Below are 25,169 nucleotides of genomic sequence, written 5' to 3'. Positions count from 1 at the left end.
TCTGGATGTTGTGGGGCTGTCGTGGTTGACACGTCTCTGCAGCATCGCGTGGACATCGGGGACGGTGCCTCTGGATTGGCAGACCGGGGTGGTGGTTCCCCTTTTTAAGAAGGGGGACCGGAGGGTGTGTTCCAACTTTAGAGGGATCACACTCCTCAGCCTCCCAGGTAAGGTCTATTCAGGGGTGCTGGAGAGGAGGGTCCGTCGGGAGGTCGAATCTCGGATCCAGGAGGAGCAGTGTGGTTTTCGTCCCGGCCGTGGAACAGTGGACCAGCTCTACACCCTCAGCAGGATCCTCGAGGGTGCGTGGGAATTCGCCCAACCAGTCCACATGTGCTTTGTGGACTTGGAGAAGGCGTTTGACCGTGTACCTCGGGGAGTTCTGTGGGGGGTGCTTCGGGAGTATGGGTTACCGAGCCCCCTGATACGGGCCATTCGGTCCCTGTACGACCGATGTCAGAGTTTGGTCCGCATTGCCGGCAGTAAGTCGAATTTGTTTCCGGTGAGGGTTGGACTCCGCCAAGGTTGCCCTTTGTCACCGATTCTGTTCATAACTTTTATGGACAGAATTTCTAGGCGTAGCCGAGGCGTTGAGGGGGTCCGGTTTGGTGGCCTCAGCATTGCATCTCTGCTTTTTGCAGATGATGTGGTGCTGTTGGCTTCTTCAAGCCGTGACCTCCAGCTCTCGCTGGAGCGGTTCGCAGCCGAGTGTGAAGCGGTTGGGATGAGGATCAGCACCTCCAAATCCGAGACCATGGTCCTCAGTCGGAAAAGGGTGGAGTGCCCTCTCCGGGTCGGGGAGGAGGTCCTGCCCCAAGTGGAGGAGTTCAAGTATCTTGGGGTCTTGTTCACGAGTGAGGGTAGGTTAGAGCGGGAGATCGACAGGCGGATCGGTGCAGCGTCTGCAGTGATGCGGACGCTGTATCGGTCCGTTGTGGTGAAGAAGGAGCTGAGCCGAAAGGCGAAGCTCTCGATTTACCGGTCGATCTACGTTCCTACCCTCACCTATGGTCACGAGCTGTGGGTCGTGACCGAAAGAACAAGATCCCGGATACAAGCGGCCGAAATGAGTTTCCTCCGCAGGGTAGCCGGGCTCTCCCTTAGAGATAGGGTGAGAAGCTCGGTCATCCGAGAGGGACTCAGCGTCGAGTCGCTGCTCCTCCACGTTGAGAGGAACCAGTTGAGGTGGCTCGGGCATCTGGTTCGGATGCCTCCTGGACGCCTCCCTGGGGAGGTGTTCCGGGCATGTCCTACCGGCAGGAGGCCCCGGGGACGACCCAGGACACGCTGGAGAGACTATGTCTCTCGGCTGTCCTGGGAACGCCTTGGGGTCCCGTCGGATGAGCTGGCTGAAGTGGCTGGGGAGAGGGAAGTCTGGGCTTCCCTGCTAAAGCTGCTGCCCCCGCGACCCGACCCCGGATAAGCGGAAGAAGACGGACGGACGGACGGACAAATATACTGTGTCTGAAACGTGGATGCAATTTATCTTGGATGCATTTCATGATACCGGATAACCGTAAAATCAATATGGGTTTAGAGGAAAACGTCATAGAACTCGTAGAAGCAATATCTACTAACAAAGATAATAATAAATAAAAAAAATACTGTTGGGATTTTTATAGATCTAAAAAAAAAAATAAATAAAACATTTGATACCATAGATTATTCTATATTAATGAATAAATTAGAGAGATATGGCATAACAGGTGTATCATATAAATGGATGAAAAGTTATTTGGACAATAGATATCAGTACTTACAGTTAAACAATATACAATCAAAACACTTGAAGATCACTCATGGAGTTCCCCAAGGATCTGTGCTAGGCCCGAAACAATTTATATTGTATATAAAAGATATCTAAAAGTGTCTTATTTGCTGATGACAACTCTCTACTGTTCAGGAGAGAACCTGAAGCAGCGTCTCACTACTGTGGAGAATTAATTAAATTAAAAAACTGGTTTGACTTAAATAAATTATCATTAAACAAAACCAAGTTAATAGTTTTTGGCACTAGACAAATCACTCATCAAGTCAAAATTATGGTAAACTCAGTTGAAATTGAAAGTTTATGGAAATACATTTCTTGGAGTAGTTATTGACGATAAATTATGTTGGAAGTCACACATAGAAAATATCAAAAGGAAAATGTCAAAAATCATAGGGATACTCTCTAAAACAAAGGATGTCCTGAATAAGAAATCATTATACACATATTGTTTATTATTATTACCATATCTGACTTATTGTGTGGAAATCTGGGGAAACTCATATAAAACAAATATCAAATGAAACTGCAAAAAAGAGCCATAAGAATTATTAATCGATCAAAATAAGCAGAACCAACACATTCACTATTTATTAAATATAATGACTGAGTTTAAAATAGCACAAATAATGTATAAAGCATACAACAATCTACTCTGCCACAGTACTCAGAAGCTATTTGAAATTAGAGAGAGTCCTTATGACATAAGGGTCTAAGAGTCTACAAAAAAATAAAAAATATCAATCAAAACAAGAACAAATATTAAGCAAAGGTGTGTTTCTGTAAGAGGTGTCAATTTGTGGAATAATTTTGGTACTGACCTAAAAAGATGCAAGTCACTTGCTGAGTTAAAAAAAAATTTAAAAGCAAAGTTCAACAAAATTATTTAAATCAGACATGAGTTTTGAGGATGAATTATTGTACATGTCAAAGAGCAGTTGTATACACGAACAGGTTGATACATTTTCTTTCATTGAATATATATATTATATAAAATATATTAACCTATTATTGTATCTATAGAAATAAGTCAAAACATAGGGGGTAGGATTAGAGAAGTTTTTAACTTCTTCCTACTCCCTTTTGAACATGTAAACTCTTCTTTCTTCATATTCTTGTTTTTTCTTTTTTACTTCAACTTATTTTATACTTGTAATGTGTTTTTCTATGTTTATATGTTCAATAAACCAACTGCATTAGATGTTATTGTATTTCAAGGTCAACAGTAGAAGTGAACATTAATCTCAATACAATGAGTTGTGTCTTGCTTGATTTAGTCATCTATTGTATGAAAACAGATTGCCATTTCAATTTTGATCATCATAATTCGCAAAGTTTGAACTTTACTATTTTTTCATACATTCTGGTTAAATTCATTAAAGAATTGTGCTGTAATTGTCATTTTATTTTTCTGAAAACAGATAAAAGTATACCACATGGAATATTCTGTAAATAACTGTAAACACCTTGAACAGTACTAAATGTATCATACTAAAAAGGCAAAGACACTCAGAATACTGTCCAATGCAAACCTCAGACTCAAAGAAAATCTTCCGAAATGTACATGTATGGAATAGATGCCACGGACTTCCGACTTTTACACAGCGCCGTTTCCGGCCACTGCTATCCGCGTTTCAACACTCGCACCCCCACCCCTGTGTGCCCCCCAACCGCGCGGGAGGGCGTCTCGGCTATCTGAAATGCTTCGGACACTAAGACAGACACTACACACCCGCAGCCTCGCACTGGTCAACGGGAACACGCAATCGAGGGGCACAAAGGCGTAAGTGTAAGTACTGGGATGCGGCCCACACTTCGCGAAACTGAAACAAAATTGATGGGTGAAAACCCGGAAGTCCCGCCTCCTTCGTGGCATATAGTCCATTTGTGAGAGACTCTTCAAAACATCTTTGCACTGTGAGAATTCACCTCAAGTGTTTCACTGCCACCCTCATGAAAGTGATAAGGACAACATTACAAAAGCACTGCAGCAGGTTAGCAACATGGCGTCCATATGTCATGTAACCAGCAAGTCACACCCTATTATCTCTGAAACCAAGTTGGCCAAACTCTCTATATAGGGCTCTGAAAATACCTGTATAGAGACTCACCAATAGGCAGGGGGGAATTAATCACGTAAGGACTTAAGATACGTGAACAGCAAATTATTTAATTTAACCAATGCACAAATAATCTGCGATCTAAATCGACTAGAGAAATTGTCATGCACGATTTATTCATTCTACTGTACAGAAAAGCTCTGTGAATGTGTACCACCAATAAGACGCTGAGGAGGGCTGGCTCCACAGACAGTATACAGCACTGACAAATTTGATGTGACTGAATTGTTATCGGTTTCTAATTTTAATCTATACAACAAGCTATAGTAAATTAAGAGAGGGAGAAAAAAATGGGGTGAGGTAGAAGAGCAGAAGTTTAACATTTAAGCTGGGTATGCAGTTTTAAACAGGTGTGTTTGTTGACAGGTGACAAGACTGTGGACCAGGATGGCGGCAGTGTGGGGGGGTCAGAGAGGGGTGAAGATGGTTGAGGTTACGTAGGTGGAAGTATGCGGACCGGGTAATGTTATTGATGTGGGATCGAAAAGATAGCGTGCTGTCCAGGATGACTCCCAGACTTTTGACCTGGGGGGGGAGGTGGAATAGAGGCATTGTCAATAGTGATCGAAAAACTGCCGTTTTTTTGAGAAGGTGGTTTTAGTGCTGATGAGTAAAAATTCAGTTTTGCGACTGTTTAATTGCAGGAAATTTTGACTGAACCAGGTTTTTATTTCAGAGATGCAGTCTGTAAGGGATGTAGCTGTTAGAGTGGAGGAGGGTTTGGTGAAGAGATAAAGTTGGGTATCATCAGCATAAGAATGAAATTGAATGTCAAATTTACGGAAAATATTGCCGAGGGGGAGGAGGTAGATGATGAAGAGGAGGGTCCCCAGGACAGATCCCTGGGGCACACCTGAAGTAACAGGGGAGGGGACAGATATAAGGGACTTGAGTTGGATGAACTGAGTGCAGCAGGAGATGTAAGATGAAAACCAGTTCAATGGAGTGCAGGTGATGTCAACGGAAGAAAGTCTGTTGAGGAGGATGGTATGACTGATGGTATTGAAGGCCGCACTCAGGTCAAGGAGAATGAGGATGGTGAGGAGTCCAGAATCAGCTGCCATGAGAAGGTCATTTGTGATCTTGATGGGGGCTGTTTCGGTGCTATGGAGTGGGCGGAAACCAGACTGGAACTGTTCATACAGAGGATAAGTGGGAATGGAGTCGAGATGCAACAGATCTTTAAAGGATTTTGGATATGAAGGGAAGGTTGGAGATAGAACGGTAGTTGTTGAAGTTGGTGGGGTCAGCGCCAGGTTTTTTTCAAGATGGGAGTAACGCCAGCAGTTTTGAATAATTTTGGTACAGTTCCAGTGGTGAGGGAGGAGTAGATGATGGCAGAAATAAGGGGGATAAGGGAGGGGAGGCAGGCTTTGACAAGTTGAGTGGAGACTGGGTCCTGTTGAGAGGTGGATGGCTTGGATTTCTGAATGAATTCTGTGATTTCTGAGAGAGAGAGGGTAGCTGAAAGGAGGAAAATGAATGTGTGGATGAGTGAAAGTCAGCTGAAAAGGTAGGTTGATGGCTTGACCCAAGGTTGTGATAAATGTCCTTAATTTTATCATGAAAAAAATGGCAAGATGGAGTTGCAAAAGGCGGTTGTGCACAAGTGAGGAGGGAGGGAGTCCTGGTTATGGGTGATAAAAAGGGACTTAACATTTCCATTATTGTCAGTGATTACCCTTGGGAGATAGTTACTTTTGGCTTTGGTAATGGAGTCCTTATAATGTGAGATGTGATTAGCATACATTTCTTTGTGAATGGTTAGTCCAGTTTTCCTGTAGAGGCGTTCCAGCTGTACAGCTTTTGATTTCAGGAGCATGCATGGCAGTGATGTGTTTGGAACACAAAAGTGCACCTAGGCCATCAAATCTAGCACACGCATGACTATTCGCAGTACGCATGCACCACTTACGGGCACAAGTGCTCTTACATTTGTTTACATCCTACAGCAAATATTGCAAGCATAGCTCCCACTGTGGAAGAGAAAGCTGAAATGGTCTTACATCACATAAAAAGGTCACGCTCTTGAGAAATATGTTGTGCCAATAAGCAACAGATGTCTGGACATTGCCACTGGAAGAAGACATTTCTGTTATTTTCCTGTTAGATAGCCTACCTGCTTGGTTCTTGAACCACTGTTAAGAGCATGTATAAACACTTTTTCATAGTACAAATTGTGTTCCAAGAGGCCAAACATGCACAACAAAAGTTACCGAAGATTGGTCAGGTGCGACTTGAATGATGAACTGGTATGCAGGCATCGCACAATGCTGCAACACGAGTCTGGTCATATCTCCATCCTCTGTTCCTGATTCAGAGGGCATGATGAAGCCATCCTGGGTGTGGCCCTCCGACATATTCAGAAACTGTAATAGGAATCATGTACAAAATCATTAATTCCTTTATTAATTCTACATCGATTCATACATTTGATGGTTAAACATTACTGTGCTTCCTTTTTGTCCAATACTCACTTTTAAAAGAGCTTGCTCAACTTGCTGTAATTTGAGCTACAAATCCCGATCAAAGTAGAATACATTGGTTTTGATCATAAACAGTTGCCATGTATAACATGTTGAAAGGCTGTCATCTGCATGGATAACCTAAATCAAGAATTTTAAATAAATATTTAAAGAACACTTTTCACATTTAGCCTTGTTCTGTTAAAGCGCTTGTATGTGCTTATGTACTGTATCTGAGCGTATTTGCCGCGCTGTCACTCAAATGCAGACCGCGCGAGTAAACTGAACCCGAAAATCCATGCTCACATTAATCCAAGGCGTCAGAGTTTTTGCATAAATCCAGTAGCAACCTAGACACGCACGTTACAAATTTTGACAAATTTAGAGTTGACAAATGACCATGAAAAAGATCGCACGTCGCCACTAGCTTGATCGGCATACATTTGTCATCTGCAACATGTCGCTTTACTGTGTTGTAAATATCCCTTACTACTTATTTTAAGAACTTGTGCAGGGTTTTATTGATCACCTCATTCTTTCTATGCGTGTTTTGTCTACAGCATTCTCTAATGTCATGCTACTCCAATCAACATGAATTTCTTTAACTACAAACGCTTCTTTGTTGTGCTATATTAATCGCTTACTATCTAGTTTAACAACTTGTGCTTGGTTTGTTTACTGATCGCCTCACAATTAATTTTTTCTGAGTGTTTTGTGGTTTAAGTTCGTAATTAAGTAAAAAATTGACATTATTATGTAGTCAGGTTTTGCATTTCACCAAGCTTTCAAATGATACGAACATTTTGATACAAACTTTTTGAAAATAAGATAAAGATTGAGAAAGTTATGAACAGCTCTCACAACTTATTTTTTTTTTAACCTCTGCGCATTGAATGAGAAACGGACGCCCTTTTCAGGGGTGGGGGATAAAATGGGTGTGGGTTATACAAATTAGGGCACCAGGAGAACCCGCTCTTATTTAGGATGAATTCTGCTTCATCAACATACGCCCAGTTGTGCGAACAAACTGGGCTGGTATGCACATGCCGTGAATCCGGCATTTATTTAATCTTTATATTGACCAGTTAATTTGACATAGTGGTGTTGACCTTTTAATAAAGGTTAAATCATTATGCATGCTTTAATTACCTACTGAATTATTGCATGTTCTTGATGTTTTCAAAAATAAAGCCCTCTTGCAAAAAGTTGTAAAAGGTTTCATATTAATACAATGGTTGAAAATAGCCCTTTGAAAATGGAAAGTTCAAAAAGTTCATCAAATGAAAAAACATAAGTTCAAATGATTTCATCCCACAAAAATAAAAAGGTTAGTTTCCTCATTTAAACCATGCAAGCTAAAAAAATAAAATAAAAAATAAAAAAAAAGTTTGGCTAAATAATCGGAATTGAGAATCGTTAGGAACCAGAATCCAACCAAGGGACCGCAATCACACAAAATAAAATGATTCCCAACCCTACTGGTTAGTGGTTACCCATTTCTATTAAATTCTGAACATGCATAAAACTCAGTTTAATGTAGAACAGTAATGTAGAGACTTACATCATCCACTCTCCAAAGATCACTGTCAAAGCCTTCTGTGTGACCATAGGTGATTGCATTCTGTAGGAAATCTGTTTCACCGCCCTCAGTCTAATGAGCATAAAGCAACAACAGTTGAGCTATTCAAAAATAACTATAACGAGTACAAAAACATAGATCACATACAGTGTCTGCTTCTTGCAAAACTCCTAGAAGTAATCGAATGTACTCTGTCGCAGCTTTAAGAGTGTCTACTTTACTGGGCTTGCGGTCTGGTCGCATCAGCGGTACCATTCGCTTCAAGCGTGAGAACATGGTGTTAAGGTTCCGTATCTGCAAAATGGAAAACAATAAAAATTATCTGAATACAAGAGATGACTCAATTTTTCAGTAGCAATTAAAATAAATCATCTCATTGTATTACGTTAAAAAGGGTTCTGACCTTTGTGCTAAAAATAGCAATATATCCCACACGGCCGGCCATCGTGGTAGGGTAACTCCCCCTTTGCATTGCAAACGCCAGTAGGTGTAAATATTAGGGATAGACCGATAATCGGCCCGGCAGATAATCGGCGCCGATATTCAGCATTTTAGGAATATCGGCATTGGCTTCTTTTTTTTTGTTTTGATGGCCGATATATTAAAACTGTTATTTTTGCTCCAATGGCCACTTTTCTCCTCCATCTGCTCTGAGTCAGCGGCTGTTGACTCCCTGCAGCATTGGCCTGCCCACAGCACCATCTGATTGGTTGCTTGTGCAGTGCTAACAGCCAATAAGCAGCAATTAGCGGCTATTAGCCCACGAGCTAACGGCTAGCTGGCGGATTAACGGCTATTTGGGAGTTATACCAGGGTTAGTGTGTGGGTGAATGGTTAGCCCACGAGCTAACAGGCTAGCTCGCGAAATAACGGCTTTTAGGTTAGCCCGTGAACTAACGGTTAGCTCGCGGGCTAACCTAATAGGCGTCTTTTAGCGGCTATTTGGGAGTTATCCTGGGGTTAGCATGTGGGTGAATGGTTAGCCCGTGAGCTAAAAGTTAGCCCGGGAATTAGTGGCTATTTGTGAGTTGGCATTATAGTTGGTGCAAAAGCTGATGGCAAACAAAAAAACTTTAACATGTTGCAAATCACAAAAGCTGTTTAATAAACATGTACTTGAAGGCATTTAAGCAGTAAAGTGCTGGAGTTTTTAATTAATATTTTATTATAAAAAAAAATTGACACCATTTTTTTTTCTCCTGCAAATGTATATTGGCTTCAAATATCGGTTATCGGCCTCCCTGATTACCGATAATCAGTATCGTATCGGCCCTGAAAAACGCATATTGGTCTATCTCTATATTTATTTATGCTAGGAGAATCTTAGAATAGATTTTGATAATCTATAGTGATAGAACACCAACAGGAGACATAAGGTAGGCAGGCGAGTGGGCGGTATGCCAACGAATCGAAAGCGATAGGTGATTTGGATGCATATAAATACAACAGAGACTGGATTGCTGACCCGAAAGTACTGTCCAGTGTGATGTGTATCGATCTTGAATCAATTAAAACATTACATTAGTTACATTCCATCATTAAATACAGGGCAAGCTTTCCACTAAATCCCAGCTCGCTTAACTGTCACTCTCTTGGTGAGTGGAGATGTTCGCAAGTAAACAGGAGCGTTTAAGGCCCTCGATCATGATTGTGACATAACGTGCTTTAGCACATGAACAGAATTGCCCCCAGCGTTCTAATAGCCTTATAATAGTAATGTTTGTTCTGACAATAGAGCCCTGGATTTTGATTCTGACTTTTGAGGTCTACACAATAAATGTTCACAAATTACATTAAAATAGAGCTTAAGTTTGTTTGTTTTTTACTTGATAATGATAATGATGATGATGATGCTCCATAGTCCACTGATTATATTTAGATCGTTGTAATTTAATGTGAGGATTATTTTGATTTTCGAAAGTGATGAAATGTCATTTGACTACTATAACAATCCGTCTGGTTTGTATGATTTTCACAGGCAAACGCAATACAATCTGCCAATTGTTTTCACCCTATAAAAAGGGAGCATTTGCTTTGCGTTGCATATTCGGACTTGTCAATAGTCCTAGCTGCTTTGCCTCTCACAGAGAGGCTCTCAGCAATGACATTTAAGATTATATGCACTCGCTCACTCACCCGAAGCCGTTCCTTGGCATTGACCTGTTCTCTTTTTCTCGCACTTTCGTAGAAGTCTTCAGCAACTACATAATAGCCGTCGTTGATTCGTTTGAATTTCTCAATGTTGCTGTAAACCGGCAGAGCAGATTCGCCTGTCAACCGCTTCAAAATGTCACTCATCAACTCCTCTTTGGATACCTTCATTTTATCAAGCGACGTCTAACTAATTACTCTCATGTGAAGTTCCCTGTGGTCGTTAAAGGAGATAAACCGGAGTACTGGAGTGGACAAGAGTAATTAGGCGGCTGTCAACACCTGCGCAACACCGTTTAACATGCTCGTTGCTGCTCGTAGTCTCCCGCGTTGCCGATAACGGTTCGGTCATTTCCGGTTTTGACATCCGCGACGCAGCAGCCCAAAAAAATAAATTATAAGTAAATGAAAGACACCAAGCAGCTATTAAAACTGGATCCAGCATTATTTTTTTTAATAACAATAAGTTATTGATGTTGATTGATTGATTCTAAACCATTTTTTTTTAAATAATGAACATTTTAAACGGAGAACAACAAACTTTCAATAGTTACCAAGAATATTAAAACATTGTTGCCAGTAAGTCATTCAAACTATGTTGAAATTCTGAACATACAGTGTTGAACAACACAGTTTCCGACTTTCAGTAGTGTTATTAAGAATCACTGCAGTTTTCCTGGGCCTTTTGTGCTCCCTCACCCTAATTTTTCTTTAAGGTGTATTGTGAATCTTAAAAGCATTTTCTACATAACGCATGCTTCACCATAATCTTGCTCTGTTAGATTTATTCTCACAGAATTTGTGAGTTCACATCAATTCAGCCTATTTATTTTCTCAAAATTATTTTCTTTGTCAAATTTTTAGTATCTTATTGTAACATCACATTGAGGTGACATACTAGAGCACTTTAGGCCTACACACAAACAGAATGAATATTTTATACATTTCTTGCTTTACATGCACAGTACTGTATACTGTCATGTAGCTTATACACTTCTGTAATTCCATAATTGACCGAGTACCTACCGGTTTTCCCTGCGAAATATCTGAATGATGGAGGACACTGCGAAGCGAGGCATATCAGGCAGCCTGCCTCAGCCATTGTGCAATGATGGTTGATGACATGGTCAATGAGTGTGGCCCGAATTTCATCAGGGACAGCATTGTGTCTTCGTGCTCCTCGGCCTCTTCCCCCTATTCCATCACCACGCATTCTCACTCCTCCTCCTCCTCTTCTTCTTCTTCCACCTCCTCCTCTTCCTTGAGCTCAAAGTTGCCCTTGTGGCTTTACTTGGCCAAGTGGCACTGGCACTGGTATTGTTCAAGATCTATATACAGTATACATGACTGCAGTATTCACAATCATGGACAGGACCTGTCAGATAATTCAACATAACTGTTTGATTGGTCTACCGAGATGTAGGAAACTCCTCCTATGTTAGTCAAGTTCTTCTTTCACCTGACTATCAATTACTGTCATGAATTTATCAAATATTTAATGAAATTTATATATGGGATTTGCATGGTGTATGTTTGATTAATTTTGACAATTGAACAGATGATTTCGCATATTATGACTTTCACACTGAAATCCTGCTAACATGTTTTGGAGAGGATAGCAATTAGCTACTAATCCAGCTCGATCAGCAAGATCTATTCATTTAGAAAATATGCTAAATGTGGGCAGATTGTGCTAACTGTAGGCTAAATGTACATAACCATTAGCACAGATCCACTAAGGCAATTGAGACATGTTCTAAGACATTGGCAATTTGATGAAAGCAATGAGAAATGCCACTGAGTTGAACACAATGGGATTCAAACATATTTACTTCTCTTACCATCTGTCTGGCAGGAGGAGAGGGGTTGCGATCTTGATATCCAGTGCAGAACATGTAACAGAATATAAAGATAAGGAAGGTAGGTTTGTTCACATAACTGTTCAAATAGAGGGTAACTTGATGAGCCTTTTCAATGTGTATGTACCACCTGATAGCGACTGGACCTTTTATAAACAAATATTTGATATAATGATAACCAAAAGTAAAGGGACATTGATTTGTGGGGGGACTTCAATATTAGACAAACGCAAAATTGGATTTGTCAAATGGGAAATCTGACGCAAAAAACATTACAAAGAAAATTAATACACTTATGAATGAAATAGGAATTGTAGACGTATGGCGAGAACGGATCCCGACTACCCGGGACTATACACATTACTCACCCACCCAGATTATTTTTTCTTGTTTAAAAAAGATCTGAATAGGGTGGTGGGTGATGAAATTGTTCCAGCTACCCTATCAGATCATAGTCATATTTACTTGTCTGTCCACCTTGGCAATAAAAACAGATATACATTATGGAGGTTCAATATAAATATTTTGAATAACAAGAAATTTAGGAACAGATTGAAGGAAGAAATTAGTGAATATTTGAAATATAACGATAATGATGAGGTGACACCACCAATACTCTGGGATACATTAAAAGCTGTGATAAGGGGTAGAATTAGAATTTCATCCCATGAGAAAAAAACTGAGACAGGAAAGACTTAAAACCTTAGAGAGTAAATTGAAAAAAACTCCAAAAAGAACAATCGAAGTGTTTAAAGGATGAAAATAAATTGGAAATAACAAATTTGAAGAAAGAACTAGATGATATAAACACACAAGACATACAAAAAAAAAAACGTATTTTTACAAAACAGCATTATTATGAGGTAGGAGGGAAATCGTTGAGACTATATACAAAATAAGGAACCTTAGAACAAAGACAATAGAAACAAGTCTGGAGAAAATTAAACAATGCTTCTACGATTACTATAAAACACTATATTCTCAATATCAAACTGGGAGTGATACAGATATTGAGGCTTTCCTGTCCCAGTTACAGCTACCAATGGTTACAGATGCTCAAAACGACAAATCAATGACTAGAAGAACGGGGAAAGAAATTAAGTTAGCGATAGGGAAGTTAAAAAGGGGGGAATCTTAAGGGACAGACGGTTATAGCTCAGAATGGTACCAAACTATGCAGGAACATCTTATACCAACGCTTATAAAGACATTTAACTGGGTTTTGGAAAAGAAGGTAATCCCTGCTTCATGGAAGGACGCAATGATTACGATTATTCCCACGGAAGGGAAAGATAGGCTAGATGTGGGAGTTACCATCCGATTAGTCCTTTGAATATTGATTGCAAACTATTTACTTCGATAATGGCGAGAAGGTTAGAGGTAATATTACCAGACTTGATACACTTGGACTAGACGGGTTTCATCAGATTTAGACAAACTCAAGATAATATTATGAAAACGTTACACATAATGAGATATGTTACGGAACAAAAATTGCAGACGCTGATACTAAGTTTAGATGCAGAGAAGGCATTTGATTCTGTAAAATGGTCTTTCTAATACAAAGTACTTGCAAAATTTGGCTTCCAATCCTGCCTGATCGATGTTTTCGTTGCACTGTACGACTCTCCTTCTGCCAGAATCAAGATCAATGGGGATCTAACCCACCCTTTTATCTTAGAGAGGGGAACGAGATAGGGATGCTGTGCCTCATCACTACTATTTGCACTGTTTATTGAGCCAATGAGTCAATAAATTAGACAAAGACAAGATGTTAAAGGGGTGAAAATGGCTACAGGGGAGCAAAAACTGTCTTCATTTGCAGATGACCTGTTGCTATAAATTACACATCCAGCACAGACACTTCCAAAATTGATGGACATCATAAAAGAATATGGTACACTGGCAGGATACAAAATTAACATTCACAAGACTGAGGTGCTCACGTTCGATCATAACCCAACGCCAGAAATTAAGAGGAAGTTTGACTGGAATTGGCAGGCAAATTCAATCAAAATACCTGGGAGTCACACTACCAAAAGACTTTGCCAAATTGTTTGATTTCAACTTTGGTCAGTTAAATATGAAGCTAAAGTCAGACTTGCAAAGAGTGTTATTCCGTTTTTAAGTCTCAGCTCACGGATCAAATCAATAAGGATGAATGTGCTTCCCTGATTGCTTTACTTTTTTCAATGTCTGCCATTTAAAATAACACCAAAGCAATTCAACGAGTGGGACTGATTAATTTCAAGGTATTTATGGCAAGGACGCAGAGCTAGAATTAAATATAAAACATTGCAATTGAGTAAAGCAAGGGGTGGGACATCACTTCCATGCATACAAGACTACTACTATGTAGCTCATCTTAAACCATTATTCTGCCTATATGTTTGCCAAATTATACTGCAGGGTGGAAAACAACAGAAGGTACGGTGGTAGGAAGGACCCCAATGGCTGCACTTATGGCTGACAAGAATTTAATGAGAGAACTGGTGATCGATGACTCATAAGGTGCTTTTCCACCAACAAGCCCAGGATCTTTGAGTTCTGGGTAAAGGAAGTTCTTGGTTGTAAAAGTTCTGCAGGGAATGTAAAATTTGTGTTTCCACAGCGTCTTAGAGTTCTCGGTAATTAATTCAAATGTGTCAGGATGGGGGAGCTTGAGGACCCAAATGCGGGAAGACAGGGCGAGGAGGCAGAGGTTCAATCAAAAAGAGGGATTTAATTTCTATTCAAACAAAAGGCGATCTTCCAAATTAAAAGATAAACCAAAACTAGAACCAAAACATGAACCAAACCATGGGGGGAAAAACAAGGCAAAAACAAGCAGCATGACATGGGGAAAAGCCAAGGCAAAAAACGGGCAGCATGACATGGGGAAAAACAATGAACCGACACAGACAGAGGGGAGACAGCAGACTAAAGACACAGACACTAACGCAGTGTTTTTCAACCTTTTTTGGGCCAAGGAACACTATTTTCTTCGAAAAAATCTCAAGGCACACCACCAGCTGACAATGTTAAAAATTAAAACTCTGTTGCCTATATTAACAATATAAAGCCATTCTTGTCAAAGTTACCTCAATATGAATCAAATAAACAAAAAGAAAAAAGTGTTTTGTCATCTTTTTTATGTTTACTCACTCAGTGTGAAACCTGGGCCTGTTTGGATGAACACAGAGAAGATATTCTGGCAGGAATCGACGAGAGGCACACACGAAGCTCTTCCTCAACAGCTCTCAGTCTCTCTCTGTTCTTTGTTTTTATGGCAGTCAGACTTGAAAAGCTCACCTCGCATAGATATGTCGTGGAAAATGGGAGCAATGTCAAAATAGCTTTGTTTGCCAGAATGGGGTATTCCTTGGCAGTAGCCAACCAAAAACTGTCCAAAGGCAGATCAGCAAAGCTTAGCTTTAAACCACGATTTTGTCTCAGTTCAGTTAGTTGCTCATGCTCCTGTAAAGTCATGTCCTTTCCAACTGATACTGAACTGTATGGGTCCCTGACCCAGTCAAGGCTTTCAGTTGAGGTTGAAGAGAAATAAAATGACATCTTTTCCTCAAGCATTTTCAAATGTTGAACTATTATCTCACACGATGCAGCAGTGTTAAAATCTTGCAGTTTCTTGGTAAGTGGGAACATGTCGAGGTTGCCACGTTCCACATATTGTTGCCAGAGGTGCAACTTTGAACGAAATCCATTTATTTTATCTTTACTTGTAAGGAAGTTTTCATTTCGACCTTGCATTCGTGTGTTCAGATCATTCAGATGATGAAAAATATCTGCCAGGTATGCCAGCTTTGCACACCACTCATCACTTGCAAGCAGCTTTGCGTAATCGGACTTCTCATTTGTCAGAAACAATTTAAGTTCCTCTCGCAGTTCGTACACCCTGGCGAGCACCTTGCCGCGCGACAACCATCGAACCTCCGTATGAAACAGCAACGCTTTATGCGTCGCTCCCATTTCTTCACACAAAACTGCAAATATGCGACTTTTCACAGGTCGTGACTTAACAAAGTTCACCATGCGCACAGCATCATCCAACACAGGAACTAGGTCGGCTGGTAAAGTCTTGGCTACGAGGGCCTCGCGGTGTAAAAAACAGTGCGTAACAATCACATCTGGGTTCCTCTGCTTCACTCGGCTTACAAAGCCTTTGATGCGCCCGACCATGGCCGCAGCTCCATCAGTGCAGACACTTGTGCAGTCTTCCCACTTAAGTCTTCCTTTTTCAAGGTATTCTGATGTGACGCGAAAAATTTCCTCTCCTGACGTTTTTTCTGGCAATACCTTGCAAAAAAGGAAGTTTTCTCTGATCGCGTCTCCATCCACAAAACGCACATTGGCCAATAGTTGAGCATGTCCACTAATATCAGTAGACTCATCCAGTTGCAATGCAAATTTCTCACTGATCCGGATCTTTTCCAAAACCACACTTTCAATGCACTGTTTGATAGCCTTTCACCACACACCAGGCACAACGGTATCGGTTTCGTCTCATCCCCGGTAAAGGTAAATCCAAGTGAAAGATAGCTTTCGTTGTACTGTCGCGCGCTAGAGGCCTTGGTCGAGCTCGCCGTCTTTGCTGTCTTTTGACCACCACTCATACAAGGGCCTTCATCTGGGTCCGAATTCTGTCCAGGGTCCGGTTCGGAGTTAGCATTTTTCCTTTTCAAAAACTTTTGCATCACTGTCACCGTTTTGTTTTGCTAGGCACCTGCCGCCATCCATGCATCACTAATCCTTGTTTCAAAGTAGAGGGCAATCAACAACTAGCGACGTGCTGCCACCTACAGGCGAAGATTTATGATTACTGCCACTCTTCCGCCACACTGCTCTCACAGCCGACAACAACACGTTATTGGCAGATAATAATTAATTTGTTTCTAAAAAATGTTTTTAGACCAATTAAGTGAAATTGGATAATTTCCCATGGCACACCTGACTATATCTCACGGAACACTAGTGTGCCGCGGCACAGCGGTTGAAAAACACTGCACTAACGATACAACAAGACACACCTGGGGCAAGTCACAAGTGGCTGAGGGCACTGATTGGATCACACGAGGAAGGGCAGGGTCACACTTAACAAGACCAAGAAAGACACACAAGGAAAACAGAATCTAAACATGACAAAATGAGTTTGATGACGTATGAGTTTGATGAGCCCAGCCGATGTAAAAACAATCCCCCATCCCCACCACCCAATTTGAACAACCAGTCAGCCTTGGTCAGTGCATATGGAGGACCAAAACTGACAAAATTCAAAATAAATAAATGACTAAATAATAAACAAATGACTAAAAGTGAAAATAAAAACGGATATAAAAAAATTTAATTCAAAAAAAATATATATATATATATATATAGAATGGGAAAACTGTGAAAGTGCAAACTAAAATGATGTGATGTTGGCATGTTGGTAAATGGAAATCTTTGCATCTTTCCAATAAAAAGAAAATTTCCCCCAAAAAGAAAAAAAAAGCAATTGCATTTATTCAGTGTAACAAGTGCATAGAAGTGTGGGAACCATGTGTATGCAAGTGTCTGTGTGTGTTGTGTCGTAATGGGTTAATAGAGGTGTAAATCCCCCAAATCCTCAAGAGCCCGCCCTCTTCTTCTACGAGTACAAATCACGGTGCTCTACAAGTACGAATCAGTTTTGCACCATTTGTAGCGAGAGATTTGGTGCAAAAGTCACGTGACTGGACAGCAGCAGAAATACCACTTGTGACTCCTAGTGGCGACTTCTGTGACTACAAGTTGTCATTTCCGATTTAAGCATTTTGACTGATCTTTCAAGGTCCACAGAAAATTTTGTGTTTGGACTATGGAAACACACATACTACCAAATGAAAGATGTGACTCTCATCTTTCATCAGAAAAAAAACTTTGTTTCTACCTTATTCTTTTTTTCAGTAATCAACAATAGAAAATGGTTAGTTTCACCCAAATGCTGTTTTGAAACAAAAAACGGAGAAATCAAGCTTTTTGTGAAACAATATTATTTCATGCACTCTAGTGAATTTGAGACCTTTTTTTTCCATGAATGATGCCACAAACACCTAAACAGTGCTTTACTTCTGTAAAACACTACCACCAACAATGAAAAAGTGTTTTTTGATAGCAACGTTTATTTACATTCAACAGTGTAACAATTTGACAAAACAATTTGGCAAACTATTTACAAATGTGTGCAACCGTGGTACTATTTACAATTGTGTGGATGTTTCAAATACAGTTTTTCTTTTTGTAACACTCCCCTGCGTGCAAGGCGACGCAGCAGGATTTGCACAACAGATTAGTTTCACTGCGATGGCCCCTCAGCGTGCAGACGCTACACTTTCTTGCTGGCTTTTTTTTCCGGAGAATAGCAAGTATATGTTGCAGTGTGTGTTTGGCCATGTTGCCATCAAGTCTACTCTCAGGATCATGATACGGTGACGCTACGGTGGTGTTACGTCTGGCTTCCTCATGTCCTTCAGTTATACAAACACCATGTGGAACAGCTTAAACGTTGTTTGACATGCAGAGCACTCAAAGTGGGCAGAAAGAAAGAAGTTTTAGTATGAAGGTAAGATTAATTGTACGATCATAGCTCGTAATCCGGTGCTAGCTAGCTCATCTCATGTTGTTAATTGTCACGAAAACTGAACACATTGAAGTTACGATTTTCATTCCAAGATTTGAAGGCTACCAGTGTAAACATACGGTCAATAGCTTGTACCTGTAAAAAAATAAAATAATTTTTAATCTAAAAATACCTCATAAACTGTTGCTTAGTGCTTAGATGTGAAAATTACTATAGAGCTACAGAACCCTATTGAATATTTTACAAGATAACCTAAACCTATAACCAAAAGTGGACAGTACTCAGCTACTTGTATTTGAGTAACATTGTATTCAAGTATCTGTATTCTTACTATCATAATAAAATGAAAACAAAATGTTTTTACTGCGAGTGAATCTTTAAGCCGCTACAGGTATTTTAACCTCAACCCTTTATCCTCTGTATTTAATCATCTTATTTTAAATATTACAATTTCTTGATAAATGTCAGTATTTTTGCAATGTATGATTTGCAAACAGTTACTCATCACTCACAGTACTCAAATATTTGTGCAAGTATTTTTTTTCTGCACTTTTAATTTCTACTTGAGTTTAATTTTCCAATGTAACATTACTCTTATTTGAATATAAATATTGTCTATTCTGCTTTTGAAATGCTAGTCTATCTGTATCGCTAAGATGTGAGCAGTGTCACTGTCACCTAGCTACTTTAACAAAAGTAACTAGGTCAAATGTTAGTTTATTTATTTTTAATTAAATGAGAATCTCATAAGTTTCAAAATCTTGCTCAAAAGGTGGAAACAACTGCTGGAGACACTGCTGAAGCATCAGTGAAAATGATGACCCACTCCATCAGCAAGCAGCCAAGAGACAGGAGATGACACCTGGGGGGTATTCCATCAAGCCGGATTAAGGAAAAGCCTGTTTTATTTAGCTGATGTGAATGTAGCAGGCGGAGGTCTCCCACCTGTGGCAGTGGCCTTAGTCTTTTTTTCTGGTGGCTACAATGATGGGCAACATATGTTTACAGCTCCACACCTATTTAGTCTTATTTTGTATATATATTGTTATAGGCTACTTGCCGACTTGTTGCCATGATCGCTTTTGGCTACTGTTGAGATGTAACAGTGAAGAATGAATATGTAGGTCAATTTGAAGTGCTTTACATTAAATCAATAATTAATAACACCACGAATGTGAAATACACATCTAACATGAAACAATTATAACTTATACATTTAGTCTGTCGGCTATTTATTTATTTTTTTGCCAATATTTCCCTCGTCTTATTGATAGCAGCAGTATTGCCTTTTTTTGGTGAGTCTTGAATTCCTCATACAGCACCATCAATAATTTTTTTTCTGTTTGTGAGAAGAATACAGCTCTCGTTTTGCTGTCTTTTGACATAATTGATTACAATTTTGCCTATTGACTCATCAGGGCTTCTTGTCTACCCTGGGAACGTGTACAAAGCCAGGCTATGCAAGCCTGGCTTACGTTAGCCCTGATTAGACGCGGCTGTAATGGGTTAGTGGAACGACTTGGCGCTTTTTTCGGAGATGGTGTTCACTTCCAGCCTCGCTTTTTTGCATGAGCCTCGCTTTCTTTAGCTGTGTTGATGGAATACCCCTTTGAACTTCAAATCAAGGTTGACACTACCACAGCAATGGATGCAGAAACGGCTCTTCTGGACATCAAAACATTTCAAATGATGCACAATCTTGTTTATTGAATGATACATGTTATTTGATCTAACTATTTCTATTTATTTATTTTTCCCGGAGAGCTCTGTATTGTTCATTCGGTAATTTTACCAATTTGACATGTTATCATCATTGCTCTCTCTTTTTATTTTTTTTAAATTCAATTTATTTATTTAATAAATTTTTATTTTGTATGTGGGTAAGGATGTGTATGTGCATGTGCGTGCGTGTGAGTGTGTATTCATTAGTTCACTTAAAACCTATTATAAATCCCATACCGTTGACCTAAACCGAACACTTCAGAATCCAGCCAGAGTCGTGAGGCCGTCAGGAGACCCGAGGAAGGACCAAAGAAAAGAAAGGAAAGTGAAATCCAGCCCACCAACCAGAGTCCTTCACCAACCCCAGAAACATCTAAATTCCAACAAATCAGGGAGACCTCAAGAGACCAAAGGAGAGACTGAGGAAAGGAAGGAAGGAGAGACGAAGCAGAATGAGATCCACAGACACCAGCCTCCACCGATTCAACGACCAGAGGAAGAAGCAGATTGTGTCTGAGTTTCGATAGATGCTGGTGTGGTGGATCTGGCATGCATGCAAATCTCCACCAAAGAGGGAAATCTAGCAAACCCCCAGAGACTTGTGACTTTCTGTCCTAAATGTATTTACTTTTACCTGGGCCATTTGTATTGTCATAGCTGAGACAGTGTGAACATACGATCAATAGCTTGTCCCTGTACTTCTTTAATGTCTTCAAAAACTACCTGTATACTTGAACTGAGATATATTAAGCTCGACACCCTTTCATATGATGTGAGTTCATGATGACATATTTGCCGTTTTTATTTCAAAAGCTTATACTGTACATACTGTATCCCATGTGTTGTTAAAACAAGTTTTGCAGTGAAATTCAAATGATCATTCTTAACACTTGTTAACATACACATTTGCCTTCAACACTGAAGCCAAATAAAAATAATGCAAATGGAAATGTGGGGTGCCATCGGTTGGGGCAGACTGCGCAGTATAGAGCAGTGCTGCGATCCCCTGTCCGTGTCCCCGCCGCGCCACCACGCCACCAACCCCCCTATTTATTTTTTTAATGCGCCACATACACTCACTGACATGACTGGGAGGCAGGTGATCGGAGCGTGGGGATATCACTTCCCTCTGCTCCGGCTCACCTGCTCCCAATTTTAATGCACCACACACACACACACACACACACACGCACACTTGTATATACACTAGATGGGGTCACATTCAAGGTGTAGGGGTAGAGTTCGCCAGTCGGCGAGCTGGCAAATTCAGTAACAGGGTTAGCTTTCACTAAGAACGCTGGAGTGACGCTGCGCTTCGGTGGTGCCGCCCGTCCCCCCGGTGCCCCCATCTCTCCTTCTGCCCCCGGTGTTCCGTCCCTCCACGCGGCGGGAGGTGGGGTGGGCGCAGATGTCCTCTCCGCTCCGCTGTCCGGCCCTTGCGCTTGCTCTGTCCTGGCAGGGGTCGACGGCTCCCCTCTTTGGTGGAGATTTTTATGCATGCCAGATCCACCACACCAGCATCTATCGAAACTCAGACACAATCTGCTTCTTCCTCTGGTCGTTGAATCGGTGGAGGCTGGTGTCTGGGATCTCACTCTGCTTCGTCTGTCCTTCCTACCTTTCCTCAGTCTTTCCTTTGGTCTCTGGAGGTCTCCCTGATTTGTTGGAATTTAGATGTTTCTGGGGTTGGTGAAGGACTCTGGTTGGTGGGTGGTGGGTGGTGTCTGGTCGGTGCTGGATTTCACTTTCCTTTCTTTTCTTTGGTCCTTCCTCGGGTCTCCTGACGGCCTCACGGCTCTGGCTCGGTTCTGAAGTGTTCGGTTTAGGTGAACGGTATGGGATTTTTTAATAGGTTTTAGGTGAACTAATGAATACACACTCACATGCACACACGCACATACACATACTCACCCACATACAAAATAAAAAAGAGAGAGCAATGATGATGACATGTCAAATCGGTAAAATTACCAAATGAACAATACTGAGCTCTCCGGAAAAAAAGAAAAAGAAATAGTTACAGTAGATGAAATAACATGTATCATTCAATAAACAAGATTGTGCATCATTTGAAATGTTTTGATGTCCAGAAGAGCCGTTTCTGAATCCATTGCTGTGGTAGTGTCAACCTTGATTTGAAGATCAAAGGGGTATTCCATCAACGCAGCTGAAGAAAGCGAGGCTCATGCAAAAAAGCGAGGCTGGAAGTGAACACCATCTCCGAAAAAAGCGCCAAGTCGTTCCACTAACCCATTACAGCCGCGTCTAATCAGGGCTAACGTAAGCCAGGCTTACATAGCCTGGCTTTGTACAAGAGCTGTATTCTTCTCACAAACAGAAAAAAATTATTGATGGTGCTGTATGAGGAATTCAAGACTCACCAAAAAAAGGCAATACTGCTGCTATCAATAAGACGAGGGAAATATTGGCTAAAAAAAAAAAATAGCCGACAGACTAAATGTATAAGTTATAATTGTTTCATGTTAGATGTGTATTTCACATTCGTGGTGTTATTAATTATTGATTTAATGTAAAGCACTTCAAATTGACCTACATATTCATTCTTCACTGTTACATCTCAACAGTAGCCAAAAGTGATCATGGCAACAAGTCGGCAAGTAGCCTATAACAATATATATACAAAATAAGACTAAATAGGTGTGTAGCCACCAGAAAAAAAGACTAAGGCCACTGCCACAGGTGGGAGACCTCCACCTGCTACATTCACATCAGCGAAATAAAACAGGCTTCTCCTTAATCCGGCTTGATGGAATACCCCCCAGGTGTCATCTCCTGTCTCTTGGCTGCTTGCTGATGGAGTGGGTCATCATTTTCACTGATGCTTCAGCAGTGTCTCCAGCAGTTGTCTCCACCTTTTGAGCAAGATTTTGAAACTTATGAGATTCTCATTTAATTAAAAATAAATAAACTAACATTTGACCTAGTTACTTTTGTTAAAGTAGCTAGGTGACAGTGACACTGCTCACATCTTAGCGATACAGATAGACTAGCATTTCAAAAGCAGAATAGCCAATATTTATATTCAAATAAGAGTAATGTTACATTGGAAAATTAAACTCAAGTAGAAATTAAAAGTGCAGAAAAAAATACTTGCACAAATATTTGAGTACTGTGAGTGATGAGTAAACTAAGAGTGTAAGAGCCTTTTTATTTATAACTGTTTGCAAAGCATACATTGCAAAAATACTGACATTTATCAAGAAATTGTAATATTTAAAATAAAATGATTAAATACAGAGGATAAAGGGTTGAGGTTAAAATACTGTACCTGTAGCGGTTTAAAGATTCACTCGCAGTAAAAACGTTTTGTTTTCATTTTATTATGATAGTATGAATACAGATACTTGAATACAATGTTACTCAAATACAAGTAGCTGAGTACTGTCCACTTTTGGTTGTAGGCTTAGGTTATTTTGTAAAATATTCAATAGGGTTCTGTAGCTCTATAGTAATTTTCACATCTAAGCACTAAACAACAGTTTATGAGGTATTTTTAGATTATTATTTTTTTTGCAGGTACAAGCTAGTGACCGTATGTTTACACTGGTAGGCTTCAAATCTTGGAATGAAAATCGTGACTTCAATGTGTTCAGTTTTCGTGACAATTAACAAGATGAGATGAGCTAGCTAGCACCGGATTACGAGCTATGATCGTACAATAAATATTACCTTCATACAAAAACATCTTTCTTTCTGCCCACTTTGAGTGCTCTGCATGTCAACCAACGTTTAAGCTGTTCCACACGGTGTTTGTATACTGAACCATGTTTTAATTTTTCACACCTGGGATGTCCTCCATCCATCCATCCATTTTGTTGGCCGCTTTTCCTCACAAGGGTCGCGGGGGTGCTGGAGCCTATCCCAGCTGGCTTCTTGCAGTAGGCGGGGTACACCCTGAACTGGTTGCCAGCCAATCGCAGGGCACACAGAGACGGACAACCACACTCACAATCACAATCACACCTAGGGACAATTTGGAGTGTTCAATTAACCTCCCATGCATGTTTTTGGAATGTGGGAGGAAACCGGAGTACCAGGTGAAAACATGCAAACTCCACACAGGAAGGCCGAAGCCCGGACTCAATCTCACATCCTCTGCACTGGGAGGCGGACGTGCTAACCAGTCAGCCACCGTGCTGCCCCCTGGGACGTCCTCTTCTTCCAAAATGACGAGTAAACTGGTGTGGCTACTGCTTTTGTTTGGAAATTCAGAGTTGTGCATATTAATGAGGTTGAGCTTTAGCCCGCCCAAATCCTCCAGAGCCCGCCCTCTTCTTCTACGAGTACAAATCACGGTGTTCTACAAGTACGAATCAGTTTTGCACCATCTGTAACGAGAGATTTGGTGCAAAAGTCACGTGACTGGACAGCAGCAGAAAAAACACTTGTGACTCCTAGTGGCGACTTCTTTGACTACAAGTTGTCATTTCTAAAGGTAAAAATCACGACTTTTACAGATCCAAATTTACACTTTTTTGTACAGGTACAAATCACGACTTTTACAGGTACATTATTTTTTTTACAGATACAAAAAAATTTTTACAGGTACAATTGTATTTTTTACAGAAACCATTTTTTTTTTGTACAGGTATAAAAAAATTTTTTTTACAGGTACAAATCACGACTTTTACAGATACAAATGTATATTTTTTTTCGACAGGTACAATTTTTTTTTAATACAACTAAAACATTTTTTTTTACAAGTACAAGTTACTTTTGCACCATATTTACCTCCATACTTTTCCAATGCCCCCCAAACTCTCTGCACTGTAGAGAAAAACACTGAACTGGATCAGTGAGAAAGTGCACAGTGACTTCTTCGCAGCCAATCAGCTATGTGAATTTACGTGACATCACTAAACTGACAAGTCCCGGAAGCTGTATTTTTT

At 40.4% G+C, this 25,169-nt stretch overlaps 1 protein-coding gene across 1 annotated transcript; it reads right to left on the bottom strand.

Moving 5' to 3' along the window:
- Positions 1-4,426: 4,426 nt before the first annotated feature.
- On the bottom strand, positions 4,427-10,409 carry figla (folliculogenesis specific bHLH transcription factor). The gene is made up of 5 exons (XM_077561591.1): positions 10,069-10,409; positions 8,080-8,226; positions 7,915-8,004; positions 6,105-6,257; positions 4,427-5,352 (listed from the first exon to the last, which is right to left on the bottom strand). The coding sequence occupies exons 1-5, from the start codon at positions 10,252-10,254 to the stop codon at positions 5,152-5,154; spliced, it is 777 nt and encodes a 258-aa protein (XP_077417717.1). The 5' UTR covers positions 10,255-10,409; the 3' UTR covers positions 4,427-5,151.
- Positions 10,410-25,169: the final 14,760 nt, after the last annotated feature.

Source organism: Vanacampus margaritifer, chromosome 3 (assembly GCF_051991255.1).
Source record: "Vanacampus margaritifer isolate UIUO_Vmar chromosome 3, RoL_Vmar_1.0, whole genome shotgun sequence".
Lineage (NCBI taxonomy): Eukaryota > Metazoa > Chordata > Actinopteri > Syngnathiformes > Syngnathidae > Vanacampus > Vanacampus margaritifer.
This window is presented reverse-complemented; position numbering and strand designations above follow the sequence as displayed.